Source organism: Triticum aestivum, chromosome 4A (genome assembly GCF_018294505.1).
Source record: "Triticum aestivum cultivar Chinese Spring chromosome 4A, IWGSC CS RefSeq v2.1, whole genome shotgun sequence".
In the NCBI taxonomy this organism is placed as follows: Eukaryota; Viridiplantae; Streptophyta; class Magnoliopsida; order Poales; family Poaceae; genus Triticum; species Triticum aestivum.
In genome coordinates, this window is record NC_057803.1 from 583,142,886 (window position 1) to 583,166,775 (window position 23,890).

At 45.6% G+C, this 23,890-nt stretch overlaps 1 protein-coding gene across 2 annotated transcripts; it reads left to right on the forward strand.

Annotated features, from left to right (window-relative positions):
- Nucleotides 1–15,513: 15,513 nt before the first annotated feature.
- LOC123087163 (probable ethylene response sensor 1) lies at nucleotides 15,514–20,314 on the forward strand. 2 transcript variants are annotated; one of them, XM_044509082.1, is made up of 6 exons: nucleotides 15,514–15,534; nucleotides 16,601–17,546; nucleotides 17,856–18,224; nucleotides 18,304–18,570; nucleotides 19,357–19,484; nucleotides 19,758–20,314. In XM_044509082.1, the coding sequence occupies exons 2-6, from the start codon at nucleotides 16,641–16,643 to the stop codon at nucleotides 19,993–19,995; spliced, it is 1,908 nt and encodes a 635-aa protein (XP_044365017.1). In that variant the 5' UTR covers nucleotides 15,514–15,534; nucleotides 16,601–16,640; the 3' UTR covers nucleotides 19,996–20,314. The 2 variants fall into 2 exon arrangements, with proteins under 2 accessions (XP_044365017.1, XP_044365016.1); XM_044509081.1 differs by lacking the exon at nucleotides 15,514–15,534 and adding an exon at nucleotides 15,762–16,005.
- Nucleotides 20,315–23,890: the final 3,576 nt, after the last annotated feature.

Here is a 23,890-nt window from a genome sequence, read left to right on the forward strand (position 1 = left end):
TCCTCCATGCCCTCCGGTGATGATGGCCCCCTCCGGCAGGGTGCCGGAGAGGGCCTAGATTGGTTTTCAGTGGCTACAGAGGCTTCTGGCGGCGAAACACTCGATCTAGGTTATTTTTCGGAGGTTTCTGTATTTATAGGAGAAGTTGGCGTTGATTTCACGTCAGGGGGGCCCTCGGGGAGTCCACGAGGCAGGGGACGCGCCCCAGGGGGGTGGCCCCCCACCCTTGTGGGGCCCCCGTGACTCCCCTCCGGTAGATTTTTGTTCCAGTATTTTTCATATTTTCCAGAAAAAATCTCCGTCGATTTTCATTGCATTCCGAGAACTTTTATTTCTGCACAAAAATAACACCACGGTAGTTCTGCTGAAAACAGCGTCAGCCCCGGGTTAGTTCTAATCAAATCATACCAAAATCATATAGAAGTATTGTAAACATGGCATGAATACTTCATAAATTATAGATATGTTGGAGATGTATCAGAGGCGCGACCGGTAGGATTCCCGGACATAGTCCGGCGAACACTCTTCCTAAGAAAACATAGCGGACAATGTCACAGTTCGATGTGACTGCCAAAGTGCATATTTAAAGCCATACCTCTTTGATGAAGGCTCGACCGTGTTGTCATTTGCCTTCCTCTTTGAAGACCCGCCCGACGTAGGAGCCGCTCTCTTATGAGACGCCTCTAGTGCGGCATGACGTGCCCAGCGCCTCCCCTTTGGAGCACGAGACAGTGCGGTGGGTGATGCATAACGAGGAAGCTCTTTCGGAGGAGACGTCTCCTTATTACTTACATGTGAGGCAGGAAGGTGGCCAGGATAATTGGCCATGATGGGCACTTCTGTGCCGTCATAGCTCACCTGGTAGAAGACTCCCTCTTTGAGTTCTACAAATATGTCCGGATCCTCTTCAAATCCGGGATCGAGGTCCCGGTTATGGTCCTCCGGCTATGGAGCGGGATTATAAATCTCCACGATAGCCTTCCGCCATTCCTATTAAGAATGGATGGGTAAATGTCAATTAAACATGACTCGGGGAAAGGATTGAGTAAGGAGGTGAGATTAAAACTCACCCAGCTAGGGGGATTATACATGGAGAATTCCTCTTGGCGCATAAGATGAGTAAACTCCTCTTTCTCCCCTTTATACAGATCGGCCAATGTTGTGGCCAGGGCGGCAGGGGTGTCCAGACCCTTCCATCCGCAGTGTGAGGCATCATCTTTCGCATTTTAGTGCCACATGGGGAGCCCTCTGAACTGGATGGCTGAACACCTCGCATTATGGAAGTTGCCATTACCTCGATTATTGATAATCCGGACTGGGCAAGTGTCCTTATCCTGCCCATTAACTGTTGAACTTCTGCGATGTCTTCCTCCTTGAGGCTCCGAGGACGCCAGCTGTGGCGTTTCCTCAACAGAGCGCTGGAAAATTTGGGGAGGCCCATTCGAAATGGGTCGGGGAGAGCGACGTCTTCAATATAAAACCACTCTGAGGACCACTCTTCGGATGCCTTCTTCGGCGTACCGGACAAGTATCCGGTCCCAGATATGCGCCATATCTTGACGCCGCCCACCTCGAATATGGATCCCTTTTGGGTACGAGGGATGAGGCAGAAAAGTTTCCTCCATAAATCAAAGTGGGCCTCGCAACCCAGGAATAGCTCGCAAAGAGCGACAAAACCCTCGATATGCAGGATAGAGGCTGGAGTGAGATTGAGCACTTGGATGTCGTAGTACTCCAGTAGACCTCGGAGGAAAGGTTGGATTGGAAACCCAACGCCTCTTATTAAGAAGGATACGAAGCACACTCGCTCCCCCTGGTTGGATTAGGGGAGCTTTCCGCCAGGGCTTCACCTGTAAAGGAGGTTAATCCTGCCCGAACGGGGACTAGATCCGCGGGGGGAAGGAATCCCTGTGTTTGAAGCTTTCTCAGCTGGTCATGGGATAATGAACATTTCTCCCAATCGCCTTTTTCGGAGACGTGGGGGCGGGAGGAAGAACTGGGAACGCTAGCCATGTTGGAATGGTTTCTCCTAGCAAGCTCTAAGGATTTTCCGCCTGGTGTGAGATGGCATATGAGATCCAATCCACTTAAGTATACGCCTTTCTTACATGGCCAGGGTGTTATGTGCAAAAATACTCTGACCTTTCATGTTCGCTCGACATGTGGAAGCCGAAGCAATGGAGGAGCAGAAGCCAATGGGTACGACATTAAATGGAAAGCCGAGTATAACTCTTCGGATCAGACGCTTTGAAGTATTCGGAGGAAGAACCCGCCTTGCAATGCCGAAGACTATCAGCGCGCCGGACACATCATCATTGAAGTCTGGTTTGGGGGCTACCGAGGGAGTCCTAGACTAAGGGGTCCTCGGGCGTCCGACCTATGTGACGTGGGCCGGACTGATGGGCCGTGAAGATACAAGACCGAAGACTTCCTCCTATGTCCAAATGGGACTCTCCTCTGTGTGGAAGACAAGCTTGGCGTTCGGATATGAAGATTCCTTCCTCTGTAAACCGACTTTGTACAACCCTAGGCCCCTCCATGTATATATAAACTAGAGGGTTTAGTCCGTAGAGGTAATCACAATCATACAGGCTAGACCTCTAGGCTTTAGCCATTATGATCTCATGCTAGATCAACTCTTGTAATCTTCATATTCATCAAGATCAATCAAGCAGGAAGTAGGGTATTACCTCCATTAAGAGGGCCCGAACCTAGGTAAACATTGTGTCCCATGTCTCCTGTTACCATCGACCTTAGACGCACAGTTCAAAACCCCCTACACGAGATCCACCGGTTTTGACACCGACAGGAGCTCCGTAGCATTTCCGATATTATATGTGGATGACATATTGTTGATCGGAAATGATACTGAATTTCTGAATAGCATAAAAGGATACTTGAATAATAATTTTTCAATGAAAGACTTCGGTGAAGCTGCTTATATATTGGGCATCAAGATCTATAGAGATAGATCAAAACGCTTAATTAGACTTTCACAAAGCACATACCTTGATAAAGTTTTGAAGAAGTTCAAAATGGGTCAGTCAAAGAAAGGGTTCTTGCCTGTGTTACAAGGTGTGAAGTTGAGTCAGACTCAATGCCCGACCACTTTAGAAGATAGAGAGAAAATGAAAGTCATTCCCTATGCCTCAGCCATAGGTTCTAGCATGTATGTAATGTTGTGTACCAGACCTGATGTGTGCCTTGCTATTAGTTTAGCAGGGAGGTACCAAAGTAATCCAGGAGTGGATCACTCGACAGCGGTCAAGAACATCCTGAAATACATGCAAAGGACTAAGGATATGTTTCTCGTTTATGGAGGTGACAAAGAGCTTGTCGTAAACGGTTACGTCAATGCAAGCTTTGACACTGATCCGATGAATATAAGTCACAAACCTGATACGTATTTTTATTGAATGGTATAGCTGTCACTTGGTGTAGTTCTAAGCAGAGCGTCATGGCGGGATCTACGTGTGAAGCGGAATACATAGCTGCTTCGGAAGCAGCAAATGAAGGAGTCTGGATGAAGGAGTTCATATCCGATCTAGGTGTAATACCTAGTGCATCGGGTCCAATGAAAATCTGTTGTGACAATACTGGTGCAATTGCCTTGGCAAAGGAATCCGGATTTCACAAGAGAACCAAGCACATCAAGAGACGCTTCAATTCCATCCGTGATCAAGTCAAGGAGGGAGGCATAGAGATTTGCAAGGTACATACGGATCTGAATGTTGCAGACTCGTTGACTAAGCCTCTCTCACGAGCAAAACATGATCAGCACCAAGACTCCATGGGTGTTAGAATCATTACTACGTAATCTAGATTATTGACTCTAGTACAAGTGGGACACTGAAGGAAATATGCCCTAGAGGCAATAATAAAGTTGTTATTTATATTTCCTTGTATCATGATAAATGTTTATTATTCATTCTAGAATTTTATTAACCGGAAACTTAGTACATGTGTGAATACATAGACAAACAGAGTGTCCCTAGTATGCCTCTACTTGACTAGCTTGTTAATCAAAGATGGTTAAGTTTCCTAGCCATAGACATGTGTTGTCATTTGATGAACGGGATCACATCATTAGAGAATGATGTGATGGACTAGACCCATCCGTTAGCTTAGCACTATGATCGTTTAGTTTATTGCTATTGCTTTCTTCATAACTTATACATGTTCCTATGACTATGAGATTATGCAACTCCCGAATACCGGAGGAACACTTAGTGTGCTATCAAATGTCACAAGTAACTGGGTGATTATAAAGGTGCTCTACAGGTGTCTCCGATGGTGTTTGTTGAGTTGGCATAGATCGAGAATAGGATTGGTCACTCTGTGTTTCGAAGAGGTATCTCTGGGCCCTCTCGGTAATGCTCATCATTATAATCCTTGCACGCAAAGTGACTAATGAGTTAGTTGCGGGATGATGCATTACGGAACGAGTAAAGAGACATGTCGGTAATGATATTGAACTAGGTATGATGATACCGATGATCGAATCTCGGGCAAGTAACATACCGATGACAAAGGGAACACCGTATGTTGTTATGCGGTTTAACCGATAAAGATCTTCATAGAATATGTAGGAACCAATATGATCATCTAGGTTCCGCTATTGGTTATTGACCGGAGATGTGTCTCGATCATGTCTACATAGTTCTCGAATCCGTAGGGTCCGCACACTTAACGTTCGATGACGATTTGTATTATGAGTTATGTGATTTGATGTACCGAAGGTTGTTCGGAGTCCCGGACATGACGAGGAGTCTCGAGATGGTCGAGACATAAAGATTGATATATTGGACCATCTTATTCATATACCAGAAGTGTTCCAGATAGTTTCGGATAAAACCGGAGTGCCGGAAGGGTTACCGGAACCCCCGGGGAAGTAATGGGCCTTAGTGGGCTTTAGGGGAGAGAGAGGGCAGCAGCCAGGAGGTGGCGCCCCCCCCAAGGGGAGTCCGAATAGGACTAGGGGAGGGGGGTGTGACCCCTCTTTCCCTCTCCCTCTACCTCTCCTTCCTTATTCTCCTACTTGGACTAGGAAAGGGGGGAGCCGATTCCTACTTGGAGTAGGACTCCCCTCTTGGGTGCGCCCCCTAGGGCCGGCCGGCCTCTTCCTCCCCTCCTTTATATACGGGGGAGGGGGGCACCCCATAGACACACAAGTTGATCTTTAGCCGTGTGTGGTGCCCCCCTCCATAGTTTTACACCTCGGTCATATTGTCGTAGTGCTTAGGCGAAGCCCTGCGCCGGTAACTTCATCATCACCGTCACCACGCCGTCGTGCCGACGAAACTCTCCCTTGGCCTCAACTGGATCAAGAGTTCGAGGGATGTCACTGAGCTGAACGTGTCCAGATCGCGGAGGTGCCGTGCGTTCGGTACTTGATCGGTTGGATCGCGAAGACGTTTGGCTACATCAACCGCGTTACTAAATGCTTCCGCTTTCAATCTACGAGGGTACGTAGACACACTCTCCCCTCTCGTTGCTATGCATCTCCTAAATATATCTTGCATGATTGTAGGTAAAAAAATTGAAATACTGTGTTCCCCAACAATAGACCCCATCGTTTTATCCTTAGTAACAATGATACATACGTGTTGTTTCCCTTTCTGTCACTGGGATCAAGCACCATAAGATCGAACCCACTACAAAGCACCTATTTCCATTGCAAGATAAATAGATCAAGTTGGTCAAACAAAACCCAAATATCGGAGAAGAAACACGAGGCTATAAGAGATCATGCATAAAATAGATCAAATAAACTCAAATACTTTCATGGATATAAAAAGATAGATCTGATAATAAACTCAAAGTTCATCGATCCCAACAAACACACCGCAAAAGAGTTACATCATATGGATCTCCAAGAGAACACTGTATTGAGAATCAAGAGAGAGAGAGAGAGATGAAGCCATCTAGCAACTAACTACGGACCTGGAGGTCTACAAAGAACTACTCACGCATCATCAGAGAGGCACCAATGGAGGTGGTGAACCCCATCCTAGATGGTGTCTAGATTGGATCTAGTGGTTCTAGACTCTGCAGCGGCTGGATGAATATTTCGTCGACTCCCATAGGGTTTCTGGAATATTGGGGTATTTATAGAGCAAAGAGGTGGTCTGGGGGCACCCGAGGTGGGCACAACCCACCAGGGCGCGCCTGGACCTCCTGGCGCACCCTGGTGGGTTGTGCCCCCCTCATGGCACCCCCCAGGCGCAGCCAGGGCCTGTTGTGTTCCTTATGGCCCATAAAAATTCTTCGTGAAGTTTCGGGGCATTTGGACTCTGTCTGATATTGATTTTCTGCGATGTAAAAAACATGGAAAAAACAGCAACTGGCACTTGGCACTATGTCAATAGGTTAGTACCAAAAAATGATATAAAATCACTATAAAATGATTATAAAACATCCAAGATTGATAATATAACAGCATGGAATAATCAAAAATTATAGATACGTTGGACACGTGTCATTCATTTAGCATAATGATCGTTAAGTTTTATTTCTATTGCTTTCTTCATGACTTATACATATTCCTTTGACTATGAGATTATGCAACTCCCGAATACCAGAGGAACACCTTGTGTGCTATCAAACGTCACAACATAATTGGGTGATTATAAATATGCTCTACAGGTGTCTCCGAAGGTGTTTTTTGGGTTGGCATAGATCGAGATTAGGATTTGTCACTCCGAGTATCGAAGAGGTATCTCTGGGCCTTCTCGGTAATACACATCACTACAAGCCTTGCAAGCAATGTGACTACTGAGTTAGTTGCGGGATGATGCATTACGGAACGAGTAAAGGGACTTGCCGGTAACGAGATTGAACTAGGTATGATGATACCGACGATCGAATCTCGGGCAAGTAACATACCGATGACAAAGGGAATAACGTATGTTGCCATTGCGGTTTGACCGATAAAGATCTTCGTAGAATATGTAGGAACCAATATGAACATCCATGTTCTGCTATTGATTATTGACCGAAGATGTGTCTCGGTCATGTATGAATAATTCTCGAACCCACAGGGTCCGCATGCTTAACGTTCGGTGACGATTTGTATTATGTGTTGTGTGTTTTGATAACCGAAGATTGTTCGGAGTCCCGGATGAGATCATGGAAATGACGAGGAGTCTCGAAATAGTCGAGAGGTAAAGATTGATATATTGGACGATAGTATTTGGACACCGGGATGGTTTCGGGACGCTTCAAATATTTATCGGAGTACCGTGGGGTTACCGGAACCCCTCGGGAAAAGTAATGGGCCTACATGGGCCATAGGGGAGAGGGGTGTCCGCGCCCCCTCCCCTAGGGAGTCTGAATTGTACTAGGGGAGGGGCACGCCTCCCTTTCGCTCTCCTCTTCCCTCTCCCTTCTCTCTTTCCCCCTCCATGAGAAGGAAAAAAGGGGGGTGAATCCTACTAGGACTAGAGTCCTAGTAGGACTCCCCTCTCCTTGGCACGCCCCTCGTGGCCGGCCTCCTCCTCCCCTCCTTTATATACGGGGGCAGGGGCACCCCAAAGCACAACAGTTATTCTCTTAGCCGTGTGCGGAGCCCCCTCCACAGTTTACTCCTCCGGTCATAGCATCGTAGTGCTTAGGCGAAGCCCTGCACGGATCACATCACCATCACCGTCACCATGCCGTCATGCTGACAAAACTCTCCCTCGACCCTGTGCTGGATCAAGAGTTCGAGGGACGTCATCAAGCTGAATGTGTGCTGAACTCGGAGGTGTCGTACGTTCGGCACTAGATCGGTTGGATCACGAAGACGTTCGACTACATCAACCGCGTTAACCTAACGCTTCCGCTTTCGGTCTACGAGGGTACATGGACACACTCTCCCCCTCTCGCTGCTATGCATCTCCTAGATAGATCTTGCATGATCGTAGGAAAATTTTGAAATTGCATGCTACGTTCCCCAACAGTAAGAACAAGCTTAACCTGGATGGGGAAAGTGTGGAATGGCTTATGATCCATGATCTTAAACCTATTCTTCAGAGCTCCAAATGCCCTGTCGACAATAACTCTAAGGTCGGAGTGTATGAGACTAAACAGTCCGTGGAGTCCTAGGATAGTTCGTACCAACGAACTCGTTCAGATGGTACCTGGTTTTTCAGAATGGTGGAAGAACACCTGGCTGACATGCATAGCTAGCATCTCCTAGGTAGAACTTGCCATCGGGATGTTGATGCCATTAGGACGACTCATGCTGTCACTGAAAATGTTAGCATCATGTGCTGATTCTTCCCAAACAACCATCACATATGTGAACTTCATATCAAAGTTAACAACAATAAACACATTCTGGCTAATGTAGTGCTTTCTACCCCTGTATGCTGCAGATTGTGACCTCGACACTCCGGGAGTGACATGAGTACCATCTATTGCCCCAATGCAATCCTGAAATGACATTATAAGATTGTGGTATGGCTATAGCCGAACAATACAAGCATATCAAGGCTTAAACTACATATTGTCAGTGCTCACCTTGAAGTATGGATACCATCTTGGGATAGTGTGAATCTTGCTAGGAGTCCAGCCGGTTGGTGACCTGATCATCTCTCCACTGAGTTCCCTAGCAGCATACAAAACTTGCCTGAAGTACTTGGAGATGGTCTCCATTGATCTCCTGAAGGTGTTTTGCATAACCTTGAACCTCTGGTTATAACCAACAACATGGAGGAACATGGCTGCTCTTCCATACTGGTGTGGATGCAATCTTGTAGTAGCCCTCTGCTTCTGAAGGTCTACACAAGCCTGGCAAAAGGTGCTCTCTTCATTCGAAGCATCCACAGAGCCTCTGTGTCGCTGTAGTTGTAGATGTAGTTCAGATTCACCATCCTCTTGTGATCCCGGATTAACACTGAACCATAATGGATGACAGGCTTATCACCCCGACGAACAACTCTCTTGTGGATCAACATGAGCCATGCCTGAATCACATCTATCAGTGTCGCGGCCTAAACTATCGGCTTCATCCGTGCATCCATAACCTAGTCGACATCAAGTGTGCATTTGAGCAATGGGGAAATCGATCTTACACCTAGCCTAACGACCTAACAACCAACCTAACATAGGTAGAAGGGGGGCCATGTTGCTTACCGGCTTCGGAGACAACGACGATGAAGGGGGGCATGGCCGAGTCGAGGACGACCAGACGGTGGGCACGAGGAAGGGAAGAAGCAACTCCTGCCGCCGGAGAGTGTTACTGCCGTGTTCACTGATACATCCATTTTGCATCATGCTTTTTTATCGATATTTATTGCATTATGGGCTGTTATTACACATTATGTCACAATACTTATGCCTGTTCTCTCTTATTTTACAAGGTTTACATAAAGAGGGAGAATGCCGGCAGTTGGGATTCTGGGCTAGAAAAGGAGCAAATATTAGAGACCTATTCTGCACAGCTCCAAAAGTCCTGAAACTTCATGGGAGTTATTTCCAGAAAATAAAAAATACTGAGCGCAAGAAGTACCAGAGGGGGGCCATCCACCAGCCACGAGGGTGGGGGGCGCGCCCTACCCCCTTGGGCGCCCCCTGCCTCGTGGGCCCCCTGGTGGCCCTCCGATGCCCATCTTCTACTATATGGAGTCTTTCGTCGAGGAAAAAATCATAAGCAAGCTTTCCGGACGAGACTCCGTCGCCACGAGGCGGAACCTTGGCGGGGAAACTTCCCTTCGGGAGGGGGAAATCATCACCATCGTCATCACCAACGATCCTCTCATCGGGAGGGGGTCAATCTCCATCAACATCTTCACCAGCACCATCTCATCTCAAATCCTAGTTCATCTCTTGTATCCAATCTTTCTATCCAATCCTCAGATTGGTACCTGTGGGTTGCTAGTAGTGTTGATTACTCCTTGTAGTTGATGCTAGTTGGTTTACTTGGTGGAAGATCATATGTTCAGATCCATTATGCATATTAATACTCCTCTGATTATGAACATGAATATGCTTTGTGAGTAGTTATGTTTGTTCCTGAGGACATGGGAGAAGTCTTGTTATTAGTAGTCATGTGAATTTGGTATTCGTTCGATATTTTCATGGGATGCATGTTGTCATCCCTCTAGTGGTGTCATGTGAACGTAGACTACATGACACTTCACCATTGTTTGGGCCTAGAGGGAGGCATTGGGAAGTAATAAGTAGATGATGGGTTGCTAGAGTGACAGAAGCTTAAACCCTAGTTTATGCATTGCTTCGTAAGGGGCTGATTTGGATCCATATGTTTCATGCTATGGTTAGGTTTACCTTAATACTTCTGTTGTAGTTGTGGATGCTTGCAATGGGGGTTAATCATAAGTGGGATGCTTGTCCAAGTAAGGACAACACCCAAGCACCGGTCCATCCATATATCAAATTATCAAAGTACCGAACGCGAATCATATGATCGTGATAAAAATTAGCTTGACGATAATTCTCATGTGTCCTCGGGAGAGCTTTCCTTCATATAAGAGTTTGTCCAGGCTTATCCTTTGCTTAAAAAAGGATTGGGCCATCTTGCTGCACTTTATTTACACTTGTTACTTGTTACTCGTTACCAATTACCTTATCACAAAACTATCTGTTACCGATAATTTCTGTGCTTATAGAGAATACCTTGCTGAAAACCGCTTATCATTTCCTTCTACTCCTTGTTGGGTTCGACACTCTTACTTATCAAAAGGACTATGATAGACCCCCTATACTTATGGGTCATCATTCACCGCCGCCGCCGCTTGTGCACATCGGAGTCGCCGCCATCGCCGGTGCTAAAAACAGAGGAGTAGCTTGTCCTAGAGCTAGCGGTGACCGAGTAAATGTGGGGTTGAGGCTAGATTTGCCGCCATACCGCTGCACCCGATTTCCATCTCCCGCCATCTTCATTTGATTTCGCGTTGCTCCCACCGTGCGAGTCGCATCCTTTTTGCGCCGCACTTAGTCTGACTCGCTGGAAATTGCCAATCTAAGGGTTTCAAGCGAGCCAGGCTATGTGCCGCTTTTAAAATTCGTGTCGATGTGAGCAGCCCACACTGTTTGCAACCAAACTTGTTTTTTCTCACACTTAGAGCATCTCCAATAGTTTGTATGTTAGCTTGTTGATAAAATACGTTATGTCATCAACCAACACCTTAACATACAACAACTCCAATGGGTTGTATCTAGTTGCCCAATAGAATGCGAGATAATAAATAAAGTATTCTCTCATTCTACATTGGAGCTTGTGCAAGGGATGTTCGTTCATGTACATACAACATTCCTCTCTTTCCTCATTTATTGTATGCCACATCATCAAAAATCCTATGTGGCAAAGTCTACCAACAACTATCTTACGACCATTGGAGATGCCCTTAGATAATAGATAATGCACGCTGGAATATCCTCGTATCCGAAATCTGTTTCCGAGGTGTTGCTTCTTCCATGCTCCGATCCGGCCATTCCCCGCCGGCAGCAACTGCAACGGCGACTGCGCCCGTAGTACACCGTACGCCCTCACCCCGCGCCACTGCCCCGTGCGCACGATAGTTAAGTGATAGTCCCAACACGGCAACGCCACCGCGTGATGCGCCAGCTATCTCGCTCGCTGTCGACCTACTGCGTCCCGCGGCCGCCGACGCCTGGCAACTCGGCCATGGCGGCGGCAGCGTGTGGACAAAAGCGGGAGCGAAAAGAAAGACCACGGCACGGGCGCGCGCAACGGCCGCGGTTGGACTCCGCATTCCTTTCTTTTTTTGCTGCTTTCTTGCACCCGTGTGGGGTGGGTGCCGTCCGTGGTGGTAGACGGTGACGACTTCACTGCCCCTGCCTCTAGTACGTTCGGTACTAGATCGGTTGGATCGCGAAGACGTTCGACTACATCAACCGCGTTAACCTAACACTTCCACTTTCGGTCTACGAGGATACATGCACACACTCTCCCCCTCTCGCTGCTATGCATCTCCTAGATAGATCTTGCGTGATCGTAGGAAAATTTTGAAATTGCATGCTACGTTCCCCAACAGTAAGAACAAGCTTAACCTGGATGGGGAAAGTGTGGAATGGCTTATGATCCATGATCTTAAACCTATTCTTCAGAGCTCCAAATGCCCTCTCGACAATAACTCTAAGGTCGGAGTGTATGAGACTAAATAGTCTGTGGAGTCCTAGGATAGTTCGTACCAATGAACTCGTTCAGATGGTACCTGGTTTTTCGGAATGGTGGAAGAACACCTGGCTGACATGCATAGCCAGCATCTCCTAGGTAGAACTTGCCATCGGGATGTTGATGCCATTAGGACGACTCATGCTGTCACTGAAAATGTTAGCATCATGTGCTGATTCTTCCCAAACAACCATCACATATGTGAACTTCATATCAAAGTTAACAACAATAAACACATTCTGGCTAATGTAGTGCTTTCTACCCCTGTATGCTGCAGATTGTGACCTCGACACTCTGGGAGTGACATGAGTACCATCTGTTGCCCCAATGCAATCCTGAAATGACATTATAAGATTGTGGTATGGCTATAGCCGAACAATACAAGCATATCAAGGCTTAAACTACATATTGTCAGTGCTCACCTTGAAGTATGGATACCATCTTGGGATAGTGTGAATCTTGCTAGGAGTCCAGCCGGTTGGTGACCTGATCATCTCTCCTCTGAGTTCCCTAGCAGCATACAACACTTGCCTGAAGTACTTGGAGATGGTCTCCATTGATCTCCTGAAGGTGTTGTGCATAACCTTGAACCTCTGGTTATAACCAACAATATGGAGGAACATGGCTGCTCTTCCATACTGGTGTGGATGCAATCTTGTAGTAGCCCTCTGCTTCTGAAGGTCTACACAAGCCTGGCAAAAGGTGCTCTCTTCATTCGAAGCATCCACAGAGCCTCTGTGTCGCTGCAGTTGTAGATGTAGTTCAGATTCACCATCCTCTCGTGATCCCGGATTAACACTGAACCATAATGGATGACAGGCTTATCACCCCGACGAACAACTCTCTTGTGGATCAACATGATCCATGCCTGAATCACATCTATCAATGCCGCGGCCTAAACTATCGGCTTCATCTATGCATCCATAACCTAGTCGACATCAAGTGTGCATTTGAGCAATGGGGAAATCGATCTTACACCTAGCCTAACGACCTAACAACCAACCTAACATAGGGAGAAGGGGGGCCATGTTGCTTACCGGCTTCGGAGACAACGACGATGAAGGGGGGGCATGGCCGAGTCGAGGATGACCAGATGGTGGCCACGAGGAAGGGAAGAAGCAACTCCTGCCGCCGGAGAGTGCTGCTGCCGCGTTCACTGATACGTCCATTTTGCATCATGCTTTTTTATCGATATTTATTGCATTATGGGCTGTTATTACACATTATGTCACAATACTTATGCCTATTCTCTCTTATTTTATAAGGTTTACATAAAGAGGGAGAATGCCGGCAGTTGGGATTCTGGGCTAGAAAAGGAGCAAATATTAGAGACCTATTCTGCACAGCTCCAAAAGTCCTGAAACTTCACGGGAGTTATTTCCAGAATATAAAAAATACTGAGCGCAAGAAGTACTAGAGGGGGGCCATCCACCAGCCACGAGGGTGGGGGGCGCGCCCTACCCCCCTAGGCGCCCCCTGCCTCGTGGGCCCCTTGGTGGCCCTCCGATGCCCATCTTCTGCTATATGGAGTCTTTCGTCGAGGAAAAAATCATAAGCAAGCTTTCCGGACAAGACTTCGTCACCACGAGGCGGAACCTTGGCGGGGAAACTTCCCTCCGGGAGGGGGAAATCATCACCATCGTCATCACCAACGATCCTCTCATCGGGAGGGAGTCAATCTCCATCAACATCTTCACCAGCACCATCTCATCTCAAATCCTAGTTCATCTCTTGTATCCAATCTTTCTATCCAAACCTCAGATTGGTACCTGTGGGTTGCTAGTAGTGTTGATTACTCCTTGTAGTTGATGCTAGTTGGTTTACTTGGTGGAAGATCATATGTTCAGATCCATTATGCATATTAATACTCCTCTGATTATGAACATGAATATGCTTTGTGAGTAGTTACGTTTGTTCCTGAGGACATGGGAGAAGTCTTATTATTAGTAGTCATGTGAATTTGGTATTCGTTCGATATTTTGATGAGATGCATGTTGTCATCCCTCTAGTGGTGTCATGTGAACGTAGACTACATGACACTTCACCATTGTTTGGGCCTAGAGGGAGGCATTGGGAAGTAATAAGTAGATGATGGGTTGCTAGAGTGACAGAAGCTTAAACCATAGTTTATGCGTTGCTTCGTAAGGGGCTGATTTGGATCCATATGTTTCATGCTATGGTTAGGTTTACCTTAATACTTCTGTTGTAGTTGTGGATGCTTGCAATGGGGTTAATCATAAATGGGATGCTTGTCCAAGTAAGGACAACACCCAAGCACCGGTCCATCCATATATCAAATTATTAAAGTACCGTACGCGAATCATGTGATCGTGATAAAAACTAGCTTGACGATAATTCTTATGTGTCCTCGGGAGCGCTTTCCTTCATATAAGAGTTTGTCCAGGCTTATCCTTTGCTTAAAAAAGGATTGAGCCATTTTGCTGCACATTTACACTTGTTACTTGTTACTCGTTACCAATTACCTTATCACAAAATTATCTGTTACCGATAATTTCAGTGCTTATAGAGAATACCTTGCTGAAAACCGCTTATCATTTCCTCGTACTCCTTGCTGGGTTCGACACTCTTACTTATCAAAAGGACTACGATAGATCCCCTATACTTATGGGTCATCATTCACCGCTGCCGCCGCCGCTTGCGCACATCGGAGTCGCCGCCGTCGCCGGTGCTAAAACAGAGGAGTAGCTTATCCTAGAGCTAGCGGTGACCGAGTAAATGTGGGGTTGAGGCTAGATTTGGCGCCATACCGCTGCACCCGATTTCCATCTCCCGCCATCTTCATTTGATTTCGCGTTGCTCTCCCCGTGCGAGCTGCATCCTTTTTGCGCCGCACTTAGTCTGATTCGCTGGAAATTGCCAATCTAAAGGTTTCAAGCGAGCCAGGCTATGTGCCGCTTTTAAAATTCGTGTTGATGTGAGCAGCCCACACCGTTTGCAACCAAACTTGTTTTTTCTCGCACTTAGGGCATCTCCAATAGTTTGTATGCTAGCTTGTTGATAAAATATGTCATGTCATGAATCAACACCTTAACATACAACAACTTTAATGGGTTGTATCTAGTTGCCCAATAGAATATGAGATAATAAATAAGGTGTTCTCTCATTCTAAATTGGAGCTTGTGCAAGAGATGTTGGTTCATGTACATACAACATTCCTCTCTTTCTTTATTTATTGTATGCCACATCATTAAAAATTCTATGTGGCAAAGTCTACCAACGACTATCCATTGGAGATGCCCTTAGATAATACATAATGCACGCTGGAAATATCCTCGTATCCGAAATCCGTTTCCCAGGCGTTGCTTCTTCCATGCTCCGATCCGGCCATTCCCCGCCGGCGGCAACGGCAACGGCGACCGCGCCCGTAGTACACCGTACGCCCTCACCCCGCGCCACTGCCCCGCGCGCACGATAGTTAAGTGATAGTCCCAACACGGCAGCACCACCGCGTGACGCGCCAGCTATCTCGCTCGCTGCCGACCTGCTGCGTCCCGCGGCCGCCGACGCCTGGCAGCTCGGCCGTGGCGGCGGCAGCGTGGGGACAAAAGCGGGAGCGAAAAGAAAGACCACGGCACGGGCGCGCGCAACGGCCGCGGTTGGACTCCGCATTTCCTTTCTTTTTTTGCTGCTTTCTTGCACCCGTGTGGGGTGGGGTGGGTGCCGTCCGTGGTGGTAGACGGTGACGACTTCACTGCCCCTCCCTCCGTCCGTCCGTCCGTCTGTCCGCGCATCTGGCTCCCTCCCTCCCTCCCTTCCTTCCCTTTTCAGCGCCGCTTCCTCCTCGCCCTGCCTCCGCCGCAACCAACCTTCCGGCAGCTCCCGGCGTCGAGCCGCCGTCGACCGAGGTACCCTACCGCCCGCCCCTGCTCTCCTCCCCGCTCCGCCAAGCTGGGCAGATCTGGGTTTTCTTTTCTTTGGTCGAGTCGCGGGGGCTTGCCGTGGTCAAGGGGTGGAGGGGTTGATTTTTGGGGGAGGAGCCATCGGTGCCAGGGCCGGTGGCTTCCCGTCGCCGTCGCTGAGCGTTCTTGGCTCCGATCGCTTGCCGGCTTCGGGCGGGTACTGTGCCGTGCTGCGTGTTGATGTCTAGTGGGGAAAGGGGGAAGTGGCTTGAGGTGACACGCGGTGCTGAAATGCGACGGGTGTGCTGAAATTCAGAAAATCTTTCTTCAAAATTCAGGGATGCCAGTGGAAGGCGGGCGTGATCATGAGCTGTTAACCACTTGCAGATGGGCGATTGCCTCTTGTTGTGTGTTTGAGCGCTCTACTGCTATGCTATATGTGTTCACGAACATTCAGTGCTATTTTTTATTATTTATGTTATTATTACACAGTTCCTGTTATTTTAAAGTGATATGAGCCTGCTGTGGTGTTGTTGCAGTTCCACAATGTGTATGAGTGGATTGGGCATGGTGACTCATTTCTGCATTTCTTCTGCTGTAGGGAATGTTGTGACAACTGATGCAGTCCTGAACCTTCGGCGATGGAACGATGCGACTGCATCGAGCCGCTGTGGCCGACTGACGAGCTGCTCATCAAGTACCAGTACATCTCCGACTTCTTCATAGCCCTCGCCTACTTCTCCATCCCGTTGGAGCTCATCTACTTTGTGAAGAAGTCGTCCTTCTTCCCATACAGATGGGTTCTCATCCAGTTTGGTGCCTTCATAGTCCTCTGTGGAGCAACCCATCTCATAAACCTCTGGACTTTCACCACCCACACAAAGACCGTGGCCATGGTCATGACGGTTGCCAAGGTTTCGACGGCCGTCGTTTCCTGCGCGACAGCTTTGATGCTTGTTCACATCATCCCTGATTTGCTGAGTGTCAAAACGAGGGAGCTGTTTCTGAAGAATAAAGCTGAGGAGCTCGATTGGGAGATGGGCTTGATAAGGACGCAGGAAGAGACCGGGAGGCATGTTAGGATGCTAACTCATGAAATCAGAAGCACACTCGATAGACATACGATTTTGAAGACTACCATTGTGGAGCTAGGAAGGACCTTGGGTCTGGAAGAGTGTGCCCTGTGGATGCCGTCAAGAAGTGGCTCGAGTCTCCAGCTTTCGCATACTCTGCGCCACCAAATCACTGTTGGGTCATCTATATCAATTAATCTTCCTGTTATCAACCAAGTTTTCAGTAGCAATCGAGCAATTATAATACCGCACACATCCCCTCTGGCACGGATTCGGCCTCTTGCAGGACGATATGTTCCACCAGAAGTGGCTGCAGTGCGAGTACCTCTCCTGAATCTTTCAAACTTCCAAATAAATGACTGGCCAGAGCTTTCCGCAAAAAGCTATGCTATTATGGTTCTCATGCTTCCATCCGATAGTGCAAGGAACTGGCATGTGCATGAGTTGGAGCTTGTTGAGGTCGTCGCCGATCAGGTTAATGCCGCCTCTTTTTTCTCGAACACAATGCCGCCTTTTTTCTATAGATATTTGTAGGGGTGAATAGTGTTTAAGGTGTTGTCAAATGCATATGCATGTGATGTTTCGACCCATAGACTCTTCAACTGGGAAATGTTTTATTTATTCACAACTATGAATTGTTCAAGGGCTTCTGCAAATAACATCAGACCATTCTAAAAAATCTATGTTTCCTTGAAACCAAAAGATACCAAGATATAGATGAGGTCTAACATGAATACATTATCATGAAATGATATTGAAGCAGATTTTTTCCCTATTTTTCAGGTAGCAGTTGCACTCTCTCATGCAGCTATTCTTGAAGAGTCCATGCGTGCACGTGATTTACTGATGGAGCAAAATGTTGCTCTGGATTTAGCTCGACGAGAGGCTGAAATGGCCATCCGTGCTCGGAATGATTTCCTAGCTGTTATGAATCATGAAATGCGAACACCAATGAATGCAATCATAGCTCTTTCATCCTTGCTCTTGGAAACTGAACTCACTCCTGAGCAGCGTTTAATGGTGGAAACAGTATTGAAAAGCAGCAATCTTCTAGCAACACTCATTAATGATGTGTTGGATCTTTCCAAACTTGAGGATCGCAGCCTTGAATTGGAGATCAGAGCATTCAATCTTCATGCTGTTTTCAAAGAGGTCGCAATATTATCCTCTCCTTTTCTATAAAGTCTATATGCATAGTTCACTTGCCTGAAAGTTTTTGTTCGTGTTACAGGTGATGGGTTTCATCAGACCAATTGCAGCTATCAAGAGGCTGTCTATGTCGGTTATGTTAGCGCCAGATTTACCATTATGTGCTATTGGCGATGAAAAGAGGCTAATGCAAACTATCCTAAATATCTCCGGTAATGCTGTTAAGTTCACCAAGGAGGGCCACATTACACTTCTAGCTTCCGTTCTCAAGCCTGATTCTTTAAGAGAGTTCAGAACCCCAGATTTCCATCCAGCTGCAAGTGATGACCATTTCTATCTGAAAGTTCAGGTAACTATTATAGAGATTTGTGTGAGCAATTTTTCTTGTCAAGGCTATGAGCTCATATTCTCGCCATAGGATTCAGAAATCAAGATCTAAATACAAGACAACTTAAATGCACTGTGCATCTTCAGTCATTGGACAAACCTTTGCTCAACATGTGCATGTATGAAATTAGAGACTTCTGACCATTACTTGTCACTATTGGGCTATGGGCATGAGGCACATCCAAAATCTCGGCTGAACTGTTTCGTCAAGTCATCTTCAAGTTGTCCATATGACTGTCTAGGTCCAGATGTTTTTCCAGTTCTCCCTATTTGGCTTTATAACAACAAAAACATGAAGCAGTGGTACATGAGCCGAGAAACCCAAACCAACCCATCGCCTTGTCAACTATGCAGGAGCAATGTTAAGATATAACAACAAAAACTTCCATCTGATTCAGTTAAAAGAACATTTCATCAGGAAAGCTCGCATGCTGACATGACTAAAAACTCCAATTTAGCTGCTCCCAGTGTTCCTGGGATTAGAACTAAAATAAAAGAAAATGTTTTATTTATGATTACAGATCATGAACATGCCACAGAAACATGATGGATTTTGAGAGAAGTGGTTGGTCAAAAACAATATCCAACTGTAAAACTGATGTGTAATCATTCACTCCCTCTGTCCCATAATGTAAGACATTTTTGACACTACACTAGTGTCAAAAAACGTCCTATATTATGGGACGGAGGGAGTATTTGTTTAGCAATTTTCTTGATTATTAAAGCCTCTGTTATTTTTCTGTTGCAGCTAAAGGATACAGGCTGTGGCATTAGTCCTCAGGATCTACCCCATGTATTCACAAAATTCGCTCAAACTCAGCCTGGAGGTAACCAAGGTTACAGTGGCAGTGGCCTTGGACTTGCCATTTGCAGGAGGTAGATCACTATCACGCCTTGATCTTCTTACTTGTAAACCTTCTAGAGTGTATGTTATTGTGCTTGGTAATTCTGCTTCTCTTGAAGTAGCACACAAAGATGTACTGCCGTGTAACTTTTTATGAGACGTTTTAGAGTCTATGACAGTGTCAAAAAATGTCTTACATTGAGTTACAGAGGGAGTATATATATTTATGTCATGGAGGGGTTCTTAACTAACTAGTGAACCACTCGTTCTAAAACTCGGGAAACCGTTCTGAAAATCCTATGCAGGTTTGTTACTCTGATGGGAGGGCACATCTGGCTGGACAGTGAAGGAGCAGGAAGAGGTTGCACGGCTACGTTCATCATCAGGCTCGGCGTATCCGACAACACCGACGCATATCAGCAGCAGCTGGCCCCTCTTGCCTGGCCAGGCAGTGCAAATGTCGAATCTGCCGGTCCGAAGGCACTTCACGAGGAGACGTGGCCGCCATCTTCCCTGAAGCCTCGTTACCAGAGAAGTGTATGAGCTAGTGTAAACTATCGACGGCGCCGCATCAAGTAGGGAGTCGTAGCTAGTTTTGTCCCCCCTCTAATTTTGTGCCTAGTCTTGCTGTAGCTGGCATATATTGTACAAATAATGTGTATAGCAAATGGGACTTCAGATTGCAGTTAAGTTCCTGGGTACAGCACCAACTCGCTGCGTTCAGTAGCATATGCGGTCAGCCAATTTGCATATTTTGATTGTGCGTGAGTCCGGTTATATCAGATCGAAGCTACTTTCCGTGGAAACCATGTGTAAAAGTTTCGACAAATTCTATAGTATGTATACAGTGGTGGTGACAATATGTAGATCTGTAAAAATGTTAATGTTCTAGATCAAACTCATCTTATTTGGAAGGTATATAGAGAAAAAGAATAAGATAGGTATATCTTGTTCCAGAAACAGAAGTACTTGAAAATGCCGGGAATAAAGATCGGAGGTGAAATAGGTGGGGCTCCTTTCTGAGAAAGATGGGAACATGCATGGAAATGCCCAAGGAAACACCAAGGAATATCCTCACTACCAGTACTGCTCACTAAAAATACACAAACCGATATTCTGTGGCTCTGTAATGTGAAGATATAAGCTGCAACAAAGTTAGAAATGTATTTTTTATTTGTTTATGTATTTATACATGGTGAATGTAATCTTTGCACGTCAAAATGACATTTATGTCTTGTACCAAATATCATCATGTCATCATATTTTTTCAAAATTGTTTTAGTCGGCACTGATTATATTTATTTGAGCATCAATTTCCAGAGGTGATACTAAAAAAACCATTTTAGAATATATTTTCATTATCTGTCCATATTCTTATTTAAAAAAATGAAGGGTAAAGGAGTAGGCTGAGGTGCCTATCATTGAAGATGGTACATTTGTACTTATGCACACCTAGCACGAATAGTTCATCCGTGCATTTTGTTAAAGGCATTGAAGCATAAGATTTGTGTAGTACTAGGAGCAGATGTAAATAACAAATAGCTATCAATAACATCGGATACGTCGCGAAGATACGATTGCTAGTGAGAAAAGTGTCTGCATGCTTTATATTTCAGTTTACTGTCCGTGTATTCTCTATCAACCCTCTTCCGATATCCACTTTCCTCACGAGCTAATCCTTGACCTCAACCAAGAAGCATGATGAGATAAACAGAGATGAACTAATAGGGATGGGATGCATAGGGACATCTTCCACAACATGCTCACTTGCTAGCACATCGTTGGGCGTTTGGATGACCCAATGGTCTTGCCCAACTCCAAGCCACATTCATATCCCTAGCTTAGGGAGGCATGCTCATCACAGCAGCGCTGGCCCCTGATGAAGTTCGTTGATGGAACAGCGTTCGTTGTTGGTGTGCTTCTCCTTCGTTGTTGACACATGCTGTCACAGATGCCCCCTGCCTTCGTCAATATATGAAACTTGTGCAACAGTGGGATGATGTAGTTTGGCCTATTGAGATGTAATATGGCAGGGTTCAAAATAAGTAGCAAAGCGAGTTCGAGGTTGCTACAAATAGTAGTTCAGGTGTCCAACGTAAGCTCATTGTAGCCTGACAACAATGTGGTTCTTGACAGGTAATTAGTAAGAGAAAGGGTTAATTAGGTAATATCGTCCTTAGATTTGTCATAAAAATACTATCTTGTACTTACGTAATTGTATTGAAGTAACAACCACATAGAGAGAGTGAAATCACCATCTATCTTGGCACATAAATTGAATAAAAACGACCATAATTGTAGGCGCATGAACTGATTATATGAAATCCTACCATCAAACCAAGGGAGCTCACTTCAGTGAAAAAGAAACATCACTTTAACACCCTCGTATGAGAGGCTCACCACAGCAACAAGGTAACAACAATAGTAATATTGGAGAAACATCATAACAATGTTGAAAACACCGCCACACGCAATGAAACATTTCACTGCCACTTCATATCGTACATGGGCATTGTAGATGTAGTGGACATTTCACTGTCCAAATATGAACAAGCATGGAGAATGCATACAGCAGTGTGGCCCTCCGAAGATCGCAGCAGGATCCTCTAATTTCACGCATGCGCATATCAACGCAACAATAAACAAAAATTGGGTGTTTAATGTCTTTTTAGGGGATTGGGTGCTTAATGTTCACATCACTACAGATACACAAACTGATACTATGCAGCCCCATATGATTTCCAAACAAGATAATCAGCCGGTAATGTGAAGATATAAGCTGCCACAAAGTTAGAAATGTAACTTTTTATATATTTGTTTATGTATTTAGACATGGTGAATATAATCTTTGCACGTCAAAATGATATATTTATTTCTTGTATGAAATCTCATTGTATCATCATATACTTTTTAAAAACGGTATTACTCAGCGTACTTATATTTATTCGGGCATCAATTTCCAGAGATGACACTAGAAACATTTTCAAATATACTTTTATTGTCTATGCATATCCTTATTTTCAAAAGTGAAGGGAAAAGGAGTAGGTTGAGGTCCCTATCATTGAAGATGACACTTATGCCCACCTAGCATGAATACTCCATCTGTACATTTTGATGAAGGCATCAAAACATTAGATTTGTGTAGTACTACGAGCAGACGTAAACAACAAATGGCTATTAATAACATCGGATACGCCACGAACATGCGCTTTGTAGCGAGAATAGTGTCTGCATGATTTATATTTCAGTTTATTACCCATGTATTCTACTTCAATCTTTCTTCCGATATCCACCTTCCTCGCGAGCTAATCCTTGACCTCAACCTAGATCCTAGAAGCATAGCGAGACAAACAGAGATGAACCAATAGGGCTGGGATGCATGGGGAAATCTTTTACATCATGCTCCCTTGCGAGCACATCGCTGGGCGTTTGGATGACCCAATGGTCTTGCCCAACTCCAAGTTGCGGGCTTGACTCTAGCTTAGGGAGGCATGCTCATCACAACACTGCTTGCCCATGACCAGATTCAGTGCTCGAACATTGTTCGTTGCCAGTTGTTCTTTGTAGATGTATGGCACTTGTTCATCAATGGGATGATGTAATTTGGCCTATTGAGATGTAATATGGCAGGGTACAAAAAAAGTGCAAAACGGCTTCATGATGCAAAGCGTTGAGTTACCATCAGAAGGTATTGTGAATAATCACTCTCTTCCAGCATCTATTGTAGGTCCCTTGCCCACTTGAGACAAAACATTTTTTTTGTGAACTACGAGATAGATATTGCGCTGAAATGTGTTGTTGACTGTTCATCCAAAGTACGAACTTCATTTCCCACTAAAACGAACAATTACAAGAATCATTTGAGATAGATAGGTGTTGTACTAACCAGACAAATCTAGTGATTAAACAACCAGTAGGGGATGTGGATGTTAGCGACTTAAATTACCTGCCTCATGTAAACCTACAAACTAGCCTATCACCTTATCTCTAGACTTTGATATCTTGGATTCTGAATGTCAATTTTTTCTTTTTCAGAAGTTTCGAGTGCAACGATCCGCCTTTGCTCAACACATTGAGGTAGAAAACCCGACAATGCTTCCAGCTTGAGATGTAGCTTGTTTTTTGCCATGTAGAGGATCTCGAACCGAGGCCAGGAGGCACCTTTAATTTGCTCATGCATAAGGACAGGTTCTGCTGGTAAAAAAACACTGGCCGCTCTTGAGAAAATGGTTGGGTCAGTATTGCTTCATTCAGGCATTTAGATCATGTGTAGCTATGAAACACTCTTGATGGTAAAATATTAGTATTCAGGCATTCAGAGCTCCCAGTTTAATTACTCAATGAAACTGAAACATGGAGTTCCGAATGTACCAGCGGACACAACAATAGTAGCTACTCCCTCCGTTCAGAAATAACTGACGTGGTTTTAGTTCAAATT